This window comes from Myripristis murdjan, chromosome 7 (assembly GCF_902150065.1).
Source record: "Myripristis murdjan chromosome 7, fMyrMur1.1, whole genome shotgun sequence".
Taxonomy (NCBI): Eukaryota; Metazoa; Chordata; class Actinopteri; order Holocentriformes; family Holocentridae; genus Myripristis; species Myripristis murdjan.
Genome location: NC_043986.1, coordinates 28,715,717 through 28,729,187, shown reverse-complemented (window position 1 = coordinate 28,729,187; position 13,471 = coordinate 28,715,717). Strand labels below are relative to the sequence as shown.

The 13,471-nt window shown below is 41.0% G+C and overlaps 1 protein-coding gene across 3 annotated transcripts; it reads left to right on the top strand.

Annotated features, from left to right (window-relative positions):
* The first annotated feature begins 1,951 nt into the window (after positions 1-1,951).
* On the top strand, positions 1,952-12,802 carry tpx2 (TPX2 microtubule nucleation factor). Of its 3 annotated transcripts, none has more exons than XM_030056772.1 (18): positions 1,952-2,077; positions 2,587-2,738; positions 3,335-3,466; positions 3,816-3,915; positions 4,099-4,161; positions 4,264-4,308; positions 6,563-6,676; positions 6,932-7,041; positions 7,368-7,519; positions 7,654-7,825; positions 8,078-8,216; positions 8,324-8,540; positions 9,266-9,361; positions 9,543-9,716; positions 9,811-9,957; positions 10,046-10,157; positions 11,496-11,662; positions 12,156-12,802. In XM_030056772.1, exons 2-18 carry the CDS (start codon positions 2,618-2,620, stop codon positions 12,264-12,266), a joined length of 2,172 nt encoding a protein of 723 aa, XP_029912632.1. In that variant the 5' UTR covers positions 1,952-2,077; positions 2,587-2,617; the 3' UTR covers positions 12,267-12,802. The 3 variants fall into 3 exon arrangements, with proteins under 3 accessions (XP_029912632.1, XP_029912631.1, XP_029912633.1); XM_030056771.1 differs by having other exon boundaries at positions 11,475-11,662; XM_030056773.1 differs by lacking the exon at positions 4,264-4,308 and having other exon boundaries at positions 11,475-11,662.
* Positions 12,803-13,471: the final 669 nt, after the last annotated feature.

The following is a 13,471-nucleotide window of genomic DNA, read 5'->3' as shown; positions in this document are numbered from 1 at the left end:
CTGGAAAAATACCAGAGACGACCGATACCAAGGCCTAACATGAAGTTTAAGAAACTGTCAATCAACTAATTTGGTTTAATGTAATTCATTAATGTGCTTTTTATTCTCAGCACATGTGGATGTTATTTAATAATGATAAAGAAAGATATCTGCTTTGTATAGTCCAAACGCATGATACCTGTCAATGAGAAATATTTGATTTTTTATGCAATGTAAGCCATGACAATGTGTTTTTATCAACTGGAGATGCCAGTAGAAGTAATATGAGGAAGAGCAGACAGTGCAGACAATATTACACATGGAAGATATTTGGCCATTTGTGGAGGACATGGATATGCACTAAACAGACTGTTCTGAGCAAACGGCCCATTCAGACAGGCTGCAAGCTGACCAGGAATTAAGGGATGCAACCCAGTTTGTTTGTTGGCTGCTAACAACTTACAGCAAGGCATCATTGTCCTACCATTATCATTGCCAGGATATTCCATTTTCAATAAAAAAAAATGGTTGTCAATTTTATCACGGTGTTGCTTTTATGTCTCTTGAGCAACTTTTGGGAAACTGTGAGTCCTGTTGACAGTTTAGAAAAAAGTCAAGATAAGCCAAAAGCCAAGTTCACTGCAGCTAAATAGACAAGCAAGCAACTTATCATTTATTTGTGCATTTCCTATTAAGCACATCATCCTCGATTCTGCTTTCAGACAGACAGCTAGGCAAGGCTGTGTTTACCCTGCTATTTCATGTCAAAATGGCTGCTGTGAAAAGGTCTATTAGCGCACAATTTGTGCATGAATAATCTTAGATAAATAAAAAATGATACAGGAGGATGCATCATCACTGTTACTGATACCCATACAGTATTTCCAGGAGTAAACCACCAGTAGGCTTCAGAGTATCTTATTTATAGGTATTATAACAGAGCAGTAAACTAGTTCTGCAGAGTACCTAAGCAACAAAGTAAAAGTGTGCCATATGTGTACTTTTAAATTCCTGTGGAGTGAGGCTGATGTCTGGGATTAACATTCCTCTCCACACAGATGAAATCATGGTGCTGTCTGACAAATGTGGCTCCCCCTACTGACGAAAAACTTACACACAAAGATGGAACGGATATTCAAAAATGCAAACAAAATCAGTGTTTCTTGTGACTTTCTTGTGAAAAAGATGATCATGTGCCAAAGAGGAAAAATAACCTATTTAACTTATTACTTCAGATAATAAATCCACTTTCTTTTGCAATGATTTATTATAGGCTACTCGATTTGATCTCTGACATAACTGGGAACAGGACATCCAAAGAAATCGCATTAATAATTGCCACTATTTCATTAATTTATTCAGCTAATACATGGCATGTTTAGGTTTATGGTCAGATTTTACATGTCAAACCCTGTCACTATGCTGGACTTCATCTTTCATGGCACACAGATGATAAACATGAGCATTTGCACTGTGCACATGCCACAGATGTATTATGGCACCATACACACGTGGATGCTGCTACCTAATTACCTAATTAACATACTTAACATCACCACATCATTGAGACAACCCTTTTCTACAGCTTTCGACATGTATCTCATGCAAACAGCTTTTCGAAATATACTTATTTTAATATACAAACTTGCAAATCCCTCAAACTCCCGGCATTTGAAATTGAAAGGGAACTTTTATTTTGATACAGGAAAGAATTTCTCTCGGCTCCCCACCGCTCGTGAGGAAAACATGCGCCTAAAAGCTGTTACATCAGTCTTCCCTCTTAAGAATCACCATAGAAACTGAAACTTGATATGAAAATCACAAAACCGATATTATTACACGTTAATGTGTGCGACTAACTTTCATACACAGGCACGTACTGATTTTATTTTTATTGTTTTGCTCGCATCTCCTTCCTGTCTTCTGACAGGAAATTCGCCGCTTATTCGTCGGCTGGAAGCCAATGAACGACGAGTAAACGATAACGACGATAGCCATTGGCTGGTTCAAAAGGATTTTAAACAGTAACGTCTCGACTGGCGCTGCGAGCCTGCAACAGTTCAGTCTCACTGGACCTGGTTAGGAGTGGGCAGCCTGGGTGAGCTTATTTATTTAATAGAAATTATTCGTTAATTCCTTCAGTTTATGGCTATAATTTTGCTTTACTATGGGATAACTGCATAATACAGAAAAGAGCTGAGTGTATCTTTCATATTTGAGCTAACTTGAATTAACATTTTCGTTAGACCTGTCGTTAGGAGTTTGTTTGTGTGCCCAACGCGTGGTTATTCTTGGTCTAACGCTAGCATATACCAGGGGAGTTGTGTGAAAACTATGATATTTCAGTTTACGACAAAACCGATTTATTTATCTCTTAGTGTAAACTAGTTTGTTGTTGCTTAAAAATCGATGCAGTTAATGTTAACGTTACTTGCTTGAGTGTGGTTTTGGGGCGTTTTTTTAAATCTGCAAGCTAACTTACGATCTGTTATCTGATTCTATTCTCTATTCACCACCATGGTTGTACATGTGAGGATTGTTGTTGAGTTTTAAGCATTGTAACACTGCCAGTTATAATGTTTAATGCAGAGTTTTGTGTTTATGTAGGTGAGTTGTCGCATTCTGGCTACCTTGCATTATGGAACAAAGCGACTCCAGGGATGATGAGGCTTCATCCAGCTGCTATGAGTTCGATGCCCCGTCCCGTGTAATTGACTTCAAAGCCTTGGATGATGCAGATAACGCAGACAGCTGGTTTGGTAAGTTTGTCTTTTGTGTTTTTGCTTCCTCCTAGCTGGCAGAACAAACTTCAACTAACATTAACCACCAGCTGTTTAGCAGCCTTACGACCTACTTTAAAGGCATTATGTTGTGTCATTTGGACCTTATTTGACTTCACATGACTCCTCAGCTTAGTCATATTTTAAGTCTGTGATGAAGCCATGGTTTTCCAAGATATAATCGATTTTGGTATGTAAAATGGCCCTGATGTGATACCCCGAATGGCCACAGGATGGCGCGACAGCCCCTCAGCTGAAGTGTGTCCAGTCTAACACCAGTGACGCATTCCAGAGGAGGTGGTGTAGTTTTAGTTGAATCTGCCTCTGACAAACCTCCTTTATGCACAACAGATGGCTGTGAGTTGGGTGGGGAGACAGGCATTTAATCCCCATGCTGTTGTGATGAAACTGGAACAATTCAATACCATCACGATACTTGGGTGTTGATCGATATGTATTGCAATTCTATATGAATTGTTATTCAATATTATAGTATATGTTGTATTTAGTTATATGTTTTATTATAGTTCATGTAAGAGGAATCCAGTAATCACATGTTAACTGACTGTGTACAGAAGAGCAGGCCAGTGGAGCAGATGCTTACCTGGCCACCCCTATCAGACATGATCTGGCGTTTGGAGGAACAGACAAACCTGATGTGCCCACAGCCGTTGTAACTCCTCATGTCAAGAAAGATATGGATGCAGGTATGTTTCAAAACTTAAAAGACTTGATGACTGGGGAAAGATACAAGTTTGGTCCACGAGAGATGACTTATAATACATAACAACCAGTATTCATTTAATATATACACATTTACAGCATAGCTACTGTAACAGACATTAAGCAGAGAATTACAACATTTCAATTTGTATGCTAAACAAGGAGGGCTGCAACCAGTCTGAATCAGATTTGTACTAAATGTAAGTTGTTTTTTGTTGCTGCATGCTCTGTGTGCTGCTGAATTCTGACATGTAGGTTTTTTTTTTTAAATCAGACTTGGTAAACTTTCACGTCTTGTGTAACCTGAGCTCATGTGAGATGTTTCTGTTGCAGGACCCAAAAACTCATCACCACCCTCAAACATTGTCACATCCTGGGGTGATGCCCAGCCAAAGAGGAAGACCTCTGCTCAGCCCACTGCCCAACCAAGCAGGTATAATTTCTGTGATGGCTTGTATTTACACACACTAGCAAATTTCCTTACTTGTTGTGATTATAACAAATGTTACTCTTTCCTTTTGTACTCAGTTCTTTTAGCTGCATATCAGGCATGGGCAAAGTAAAGAGAAACTGTTGATGGTAGACTGTGTGTGTGTGTGTGTGTGTGTGTGTAAAGGGTGTTGAAGCGTAAGGAGGCAACCAGTGGTCCAGCTGCACCACCGGTCAAGAAACACAGAAGGTGAGTGGCACGACTGTCTGACTGTGACAAAACTTATCTGTAGCATAGATAACTGACAATGAAATTCTGAGCATGCAGTTAAAGATGCTGTCCTATTTACAGCAGTGAGTCCATAGCTCGTGTAAGACCATTTCATCCACGTGGAAGGTGATTCTCTACTTCCTTCCTACTTCTATGACTTAACTCTGATTGAATTAACTCAACTGAGGCCAACTGTTTGGGCCAAATTGGTGTCACATTTTCTAAATACTTTCCTTGGTTGCTATTCTCACATGGTGTTGGATGGAAAGGCTGTAAAGTAATCAAAAAGCAGGAAAGTTTTCTGGTTTTATCAGTTGGCTTTGTCTTGAAATCAGCCCAGAAGTATAGTAAGAAGAGTGATAGTAATGCGATGCCAAGGATTCAGTACCCATTAGAAATACTGGTGATATGTTGCCTGCATGTGCTTATTGTAAGGCTATTTCATGAAGGTTTGTAAATCCAGATGGTAAATGTTACATGGTCAGTGGTCTTCTCTACAAGGCATGCCGGCCAAGCCAGAATGGTTACTGCTATATGCATGAGACAGCCCTGTGTTTTTACATTAAATTTGTCTTTGATAAAGGCCAATGTATTTTTGAAACAAAGTAGTAGCAACACAGGACCAAGACTGGCGAGTTCAGAGTTGCCAGAAACCCACACAGGCAATAGCACCCACTTACTCCATTCAGTTGCATATTCTGCAGGTATTAGTGAAAGGTGTCTGTTATGTAATGTTGCTGGTATGCTGTCAATATGACTATCAGCAGATCATGTCCCTTTGTTTTTGCTGAGATCCACATGCCTCGCGCGGAGAAACTAAGCTCCACACTGAAATTCCAGCTGATGTGCCACTTCAGTAAGGCTTGAGCTGTGTCTGAGATGCGCTGCTCATGTAGGCTGTGTGGCTGCTATAATTGGTTAATATGGGTGCCAGGATGGAAAATAAAAGAGGTTCCATGGTGCACATGCACTCATTTAACAGTCAGTGTGGCTTGGGCATGAACAACAAATTTGTGTGGAAAACATCAGAAGAAGAATTCATGAATGATTTGAGTATTCAAAAGTTTTCTTCTGGCTCACTCTGGCTTGGCAAGTATGTTACTTGTATTACTAAAACATTAAATGGGCTACTTTGAGCATATGCCTTTTTCTCAAAATTACAAATGAAGCAGCAGTATTTTAAAGGCAGTATGAGTAGGATTTATTTTTGCAGTTTTGCAAGTCAACAGCGTGTTCCTCTTCATCCTCATCCTCTCACTCAGTGGTCACCAGTGGGTGACCACTGAGTGAGAGGATGACCCCAGATTCACTCTCAAAGAATGAGGTCCGTTTGCTTGGCTTTTCAACTCGCTGGATTTGCTCTTTTTCTTGCTCCACGATTTTCATAGCTTCTGATTAGATGCTGTGCTATCAAGCTGACACTTTGTGTTATTGGCTGAAAGCGGCACACCCCCACCCTAAGGGCAATGCCCAGAAGATTCCCAAGCTCAGCAAAACAAGAAAATCCAGGCAGAGGGCAGGGTCTCTGCAGATACAGACACATTTTCAGTTGGTCATAAGTGATGATAGAGAGGAATTGTTTTACATTATTTTTTATTAAAAAGGCCTAACTCGTAACTTTTTTTTTTTTTTAAAGGAAAATCCTACTTATTCTGCCTGCAAGAAGCTAACATTGTTTCATTGTAGATGCTGTTTTAATCCAGTGATCCCCAACCCAGTACCCAAAGACCCCCTGTCCTACAGGTTTTTGTTTCAGCTCTACTTTTTCACACCTGATCCATAATGGCTTTATGCTGATTGGTTGAAACAGATCTACCTGAGCAGGGTGTCTGCATGAAGGTATGTGGGCCTTACTTGGGTCAGGTGTGCAAGAGTAGAGCTCAAATCAAAACATGCAGGACAGGGGCCTTGAGGACTGTGTTGAGGACCACTGTTTTAATCAAATGACCATTGTGCTACTACCTCATTTTCTGCATTTTTTAAAAAAAGTTCCTTTTCACTTCTTACATGCCATTGGAATCCAGACGATAGTTGTGGGTATCCTCCTTTACCTTAAATGGAATTTCCAAGATTATGAGTTTGTTAATTTGTGGCGATCAAAGTTTGCTGAACATGCTTATCTTTGAGTTAATCGAATTCATCAGCATTACACACAGGCAGCCAGTGTTTGCTTGCAGTTTTTTACACAAAGGTGCTGGCCATGTATAACATCCAGTGTTTCCTATTACTGTGGTTAACTGCTACAGCCTTTTACAGCCATATCAAAAAAGTACAGTTGGGCATGTCACATGTGGTGGTAATTGTTTCTCAGAAATGGCTGACTAGCAAAAAGATCCTGGTGTTGTTGTGAAGACAACAACTGACTATTGCTCTTTTCTAGGAGCAGTGCAAACCGGCCAGCCCGACGATCCAGTGTTAACATCCGCAGGAGTGGGCGGCGGAACTCAAGAGCTGTCCCCAAGACCCGGGATGCAGTTGCTAGTACCAGTGCACAGTGAGTTAGGCCTGAATATTGAGAGGGGCTGTTATTTTTTGCCATTTAGACAACATGACTCAGCCACTCAGAAGATAAACATAGGAACATAGGAAGGCATTACTGTTGTTTTTAGGTCAGGACAGGGGACCTTACCAGGGCTGCTTTCATAGATGGTATTAGTTGAAAATAGGGTTTCAAAATGAGTGGCTTTGGTTGCCTGTATACAGAAGAGCTGTTGTATTTTTGATAATGAATGTACTCATGTCCACACAGCCAAAATACTTCTGAGGAACAGGAACTGGAGCGCATCAGGAATCTCCAGAAGGAAGTGGCTGAACATCGCAAGAGGAATGAGGCGAGCTTCAAAGCTGCTTTGGCTGGCAGTAAGTGGCAGTTATTGACTTAAATTAGTTTAACTTTTTCTGAATGTGAATTCAAGCAGCTTTTATGTGGGCCATTGTTCCTCTAATTTTGCAAGTATACTGAGCAAGCCTATACCTCTTGAGAATTTTGTTGTGCAATGTAATTGGTATACAATTTTCACCATTGTAACAACTTGCTGAATGTTACAAGAAAATGCCCACAGGAGACTATTCATGCAATGCAGAGCAGTCAAATGAATGTTAATAGAAACTGAGTTCATGGTCTTGTAGGACTTCAAATTTTGGTTGGTGTACCTCTTTAACAGAACTGTCATTCCATTTTACAGGTCAGCCAACAAAGAAGTTGGCCCTGTCCACAACAGTGCCTAAAGAGTTTCACTTCAGCACAGATGCTCGTGTCAAGACGGACACTGCTTCCAGTGCAAATGACAAGGAAGGGGACTTTGTTGGTCAGCTCCGCAAACACGCCCCCACCACAGTAAGTTATCGATTAGATACTGTGGTACTTTGTGTGTTCTCAGGAACCCCCCCCCCCCTTACAGTCACAGAATATTTTCCAAAACGTCCTTCTGAATGTGGCTCCTTTTTTGCTGTTACTCTTTATTCTTGTAGACAAAGGCTCTGAAAGGTGCTACAGTGCCTAAGCCCTTCAACCTGTCTACAGGCAACAAGAGAAAGGTAGAGGAGTCAGCTGCCTATGTGCCCATGGCTCAGCAGATTGAGCAGTTCGAGAGAAGAACCCCCACCCGCTACCATTTACGCAGCCGTCAGAGTCAGGAGAGAGGTATGCAAATAACACCTGGGTATTGAAAAACCCTGCACTTTTTGTTAAGTTTGTTTTCCCTGAAGCAGATCAAAGTTTTTGAAATACTAGCCACAAAGTTGTATTTCAAATCAGGCCTTAGCAAATGGTTCAAGTGAAGTGTCCAGTGGAAATATCTGTATGCAGCTTAGATAAGGAATTTTGAAGCAGTATGGATAATCGAAATGACTTCCAACCAATATTGCTTGGTTTCACAAAGTGTATATCTGTCAGGGCCCTCACCAGTGAAAAGTGACCATCTGAAGATCACCCAGCCCCACACCCCTCAGCTGATGACCCGCCAGCGGAGCCGACCCGCCACTGCTAAGAGCAGTGCTGAGCTGGAGGCTGAGGAGGTGGAAAAACTCAACCAGTAAGTTCTCACCTATGTGGAACCTCCTCACTTTATATTGTATTCAGTGAATTGGATGAGTTAGCAAATGCAACAGTTTGTGGAGTTACATTTTTATATTTTAACAGGTTTAAATTTAAGGCCCTGGAGTTGAATAGAAAGATACTGGAGAACGCATTGAAACCAAAGAAGCCAGCTGTGAAGGAACCCACCGTACCGGAAGGCTTTAAGCTGCAGATAGAGAAAAGACTGCAGGAGAGGCAGACCAAGAAGCCCCAGGAGGCTGAAGAGAAGCCAGGTTTCCATGCCCAGCCGTTGCCCACAAAAATGTTGGAAGGCGTGGTGGTGAGTTTGAATCCTCTTGTGGCTGGCCTGGTGTGTGTGGCTGATAGGGTTTAAGAGGGGGGGGGGGTTACAATGGTTTTGGCTACTTATGGCATAGATGTGCAGGTTTGAGATATTAAATGATGACAGATGGCGGCAACTAAGATGGCACTATGTACAATGTCAACATATAGATTTAGGGTTGACCGAAATAGCAAGGATGGATGTATTTTGTAACGCGATAAAAATGCTAAAGAACAGTTTTTCCCTGTGTCAAAATGCCATTGCAATGATGCCATTGATGTCTGTGGTTCCTTTATAGCCTTCAGACACTGTAACATATGTAACTGAGCATATTCCATAATGTCTTCAATAAGATTTGAGCATGGCACAAGCATGGTAGCAAGCAAAATAAACTGGGAAGTATGTGAGCAACAAAATAGCCGTGCTGGAACAGTTATCAGTGTCATGTCAGTGTTTGGCTGTAGCTACAGTATGGTTGTTTGGATTCAGCTTTTGGAGATTTTGTATTGGTCTTATGTGTTTATTTGATAGCAGCACACCCTGAAGTTATGAAAGCTATTGTCATGATGGGAAATATTTAGAGGATTAGGCTTTGTCTCCTTTAATCATATTACTGATGTTTGACCATTTGATTGCTACATAACTGCTGAGATACGTCAGCAGTTAATCCCATCTCATGTGAATACAGTTGTAAGATGGTAATTCCTTCCTACTGCCAACAGGGGGTGCCAGAGAAGAGGGTTCTTCACCCGACTGTCCCAGAGTCCCCAGCTTTTGCTCTTAAGAAGAGGGTTCGCATGGACCACAAGGTTGAGGAAGTAAGGACACAGTGGGAATGTATTGTTGTATTTAAAGCTATAACATAATTCTGCAGAGAACACTGCATTTTTGCAGTTATATTTAAAATTTAGTGTTTTTGTTGTTACTTTCTGAAATGGTGAAGCCTTGTTTGTTATGTGTTTATTTGGAGTGTGGATTATTTTTGTATTGTGGTTTCAGGTAAAACAACCATCACCAGTCAAGGCCAAACCAGTGCCTCACTTTGGCCTGCCCTTCCAGCCGCGGCTGCCAGAGAAGAACAATGTGGAGGTCTGTCCTTTCTCTTTTGAGGAGAGGGAACGAGAAAGGAGGGCACTGAAAGAGAAGAGACTCGAAGGCATGAGAAATGAGGAGGTAGGGTCCTGGAAAAGTTATGGAAGTGTGCCTCTAAGGATTCAGCCACATCCTCTGCTTTGACTAACTTTTTTTCCCCTCTTGATCCCCCAAGGCACCAAAGTTCAAGGCGCAGCCTCTGCCTGACTTTGACGCAGTGGTGCTCCCACCAAAGAAGGTGTTGGAGCCCACCAAGCCCGAGCCTTTTAGGCTGCTTATTGATGAAAGGGGAGCTACTAAAACTGAACGCTGGGAGCAAACGGTATGCTGGGATTTACCACTAAAAATGCTTGTTCTTGGTCCATGGCACTACTTTTTTTTTTTTTAACTTTATTGTGCTCCCCACCTAGCTGAAGGAAGAGCAAAAACGACAAGAAGAAGCAGCCATATTCAAAGCAAGGCCCAACAATATTATTCATAAAGAGCCTTTCCAGCCCAAGAAGGAGAGCCGGCCTGCTCTGGGTAAGGAAGCTGCTTGTTTGCATGCACTTCACCCCCCCCACCCCCACCCCTCCCTCTACCTCCCCGGTGCAAGCAGACATGGAGTTAAGAAAACAGAAGATCCCCACTCTTGGCTTGGCTCACAGTGTTGATGAATGCACCAAACATGAAAAAGTAGAAAAGTTTGTAGCCTGATATTTGAGATAAGCTATATCTGCCACGTTAGGGTTACAGTGCCTTGAGAAAATGTTGTCTCTCAGCCTTGGTATTTTGTGACATTGCACCCTGAATGTGACGAGTCACACACACCATCTACACAACACTCAAGTTCTGAAAGAAAATATATATTTTAATTGTTAAACAAAAAACAGTTAAATGAGATGCAAAACTTGGATGAATCAAGATCAGTGCCATGGGATTCTCCTGAAGGAACATGCACTTGTCCTCAGGATCCTTTTACATAGACATTAATTTTCTCCTAAATGATGTCTAGTTGATTTGTTTGGCCACAGATTCAGTTGTAGTGACATCTCTGAACTGGATGTACCTTAACAAAAATTTGAATGGTCACTACACAGTTGAGATTTTTAATTTCAGTGGGACTTTCTGTTAAAATATAAAATAAATGAAAAGTTATTGGCTCCAGAAATTCTCATTCTGAATTTCTAAAGCTTTTGAAGGTAAACAAAAATTTTTTTTATCATTGTATACCGCAATGTCAAAATACCGTATTTCCCCAATTAATCGCCTGGGTGTTTTAATACGCAAAATCAACTTGGACCCCAGGTGTTTAAAAGAACCAAGTGGCTATTCGCTGCAGGCCTTTATTTATTTTTGCACAGACCTGCACCAGGCCATTGTTGTAATGACAGTTACTGTCCAACATATTTACAGTCGGTCGATTTAAGATTACAGTACACCCTTTTTTTTTTCTAACATTAGCTAGCTCTTATTTTGACAGAAAACGGAAGTGCCACACAGTTATTGTGCGGCTAACTGTTTACTTCTGCAAAAATAAGGTGAATAGCCTTATTTTGGGTTACCTCAATATAATGCAAATAATCGCCCCGGCGGTTATTCGGGTGGACGTTTAATACGCAAAATGGGTGTAGACCCCAGGCGTTTATAAGAATCAGGCGGCTATTTGCGGCCGGGCGATTAATGGGTGAAATACGGTACGAGAAAAGTCAAGTGAAGACAGCTTTTCTGAAGGCCCTGTACACTGTTGTCCTGCCCCTGTCATGTGCTGATTAACACCATGCATCTTCATTCTTTTGCTTTTGCTCCACCTCACTTCTGTTCCCCTGCCTTCATCACCCATCTGACGTCACTCTATAGAAGGCACTAATTGCTCCACAGTTGCAGAGCCCTTTGAGCTGTCAACAGAGCGGCGGGCCAGGGAGTGGCAGGAGTTTGAGCGGCTGGCCAGCGAGAAGGAGGCCATCAGGGCTCGCCTGGAAGAGGAGCAGCGACGAGAGGAGGAGGAGCGGGAGAAGGAGGAAATAGCCAAGATGCGTCAAGAACAGGCAAGTGCAAAACCTTGGGCTGTAGCCACAGCTGTAGGCTGCCCTGACACTAGAGTATTTGATAGGCTATCTGCAGGTACTTGTAAAGTTTTTTTTAAATCTATTTTCTAATTAAAGTCCTTCAAATAGTATGCATTTTAATAAGTGAATTTTTTTTTCACTGTTAAATGACAGGCCTTTTTTTTTTTTTTTTAAGTTTCTTAAAATTGTTTATTGACAGACTGTTTTGTGTTACTAAGTATATTACATGCAAAACTGCAAGACAACAGGGTTTATAAGAGAAAACATAGGTTGTTCAACACATTGCTAAACGATTCTAGTCTTAGTTTGCTCTCATTACTACTCAGTGTTTTTTAGATTTTAAGCTATGCTTAGATGGGCTGTTTCTGGTGGTGCTTTGTTTTGCTTTTATTTACATTTTTCTGTCTACAGTACCCAGCCTAGCAAACAGACCCAGTCTTACTGTTACCTGTCCTCTTGTTGTCTTCGACAGGTCCACAAGGCTCAGCCCATCAGGCGGTATAAACCAGTGTCGCTGAAGAAGAGTGACATGGCGCTCACAGTTCCACAGTCCCCCAACTTCTCTGACCGCTTCCGCCTGTAAACTGCACAAATTGTCTATTTTAAAATGTTATGTCAGTTTTGTCTCTGTATGTTTTGTTGTCCCTTTTGACATTGTTAACTTTTTATAGTTCTGACTTACTCCAATTTGAATGATGCAGTCTCAAGGAAGAATATACCCAAACTGTAAATACACCCCTTTGAATTCCTCTGAGCTGTCAGTACAAAGGTTGACATGTGGCTATTACATTGTGCTATATATAGTGGTTTGTTTGTTTTGATGGAGTGGGGGATCAGTTGGTCATCTTAAACAAGTTAGTATTTGTGTTTTTAGTTACATTAGAGGCACTAAATGTGTAAAACCTGTGAAAAACTCTTAACAGAAACTTGACATTTTATACCATTTGGATTGGCTCAGGCTTGTCTTTTCCTGTGATGAGCTCTCATGGTAAATTTTATATCTTGGACAGTGTCCCTCACTCCTTCCCTGACGATGGTTCTATTTAATTTTTTTTTTTTTTTTTTTTTTTTGAGACATTTTCAATGCAATATTAAAGTTGTTTCTTTTCTTGTCCTGTATCTGTAAAAGGCTCATGAATTTGTGATCTTGATAAACAAGGGCACATGTTTGATGTAAACCAACAGATGATATCCAAAAAGCTCACTTACAAGGGTGTCTTAGCAGCTATTACTTTAGTGTCCTCATGAGTGGGTAGAGGCAAGTGTCTGATTATATGGAGTCAACACTGAAACCTGACAGTGAGTCCACAGCTTTTTGTTAAATGTATCAAACATTCATACAATTGACAAAATACAGTGACATAGAGTTTCAAGTCATGACAGATGATACAGAATTTGCATCTCCATAGTCCCTCATTATTAACATGCAATCAAACAAATGGGCTTTCTCCAGTCCTCTACCAACATTTAGAATGGATTTCTAAATGCAGTGTTTAAAGGGTCTCTTTAAAGCCAGAAGGCACTGGGTGATGTGCATCAGTACTGCTACTACTTGCCACTTTGAGTTATGTTTTACAGGAAAGACATTATTGTCAATAACAAGCCTTGCATTAGTGTTCTTGCTGTAGGTGAGCATTATTATTACTATTTGCAAACTGTGAACTCTAAGTACACTGAGGCACATTTTTGCTTGGGTCACCTGAGGCACTTGTGAATAGCCATGCCTGTATTTTAAAGTTGTTCTGAGTTACACTGTAATTCATGGGGTATGGAAACCAGCCTATCACT

Bases quoted from the DNA above. Each gene is read 5' to 3' on its own strand.
- tpx2 (XM_030056771.1), top strand. From the start codon at position 2,618: ATGGAACAAAGCGACTCCAGGGATGATGAGGCTTCATCCAGCTGCTAT. The intron at 7,042-7,367 runs GTAAGTGGCAGT...TCCATTTTACAG, and splicing joins CAAAGCTGCTTTGGCTGGCA to GTCAGCCAACAAAGAAGTTG. The intron at 8,541-9,265 runs GTGAGTTTGAAT...TACTGCCAACAG, and splicing joins AAATGTTGGAAGGCGTGGTG to GGGGTGCCAGAGAAGAGGGT.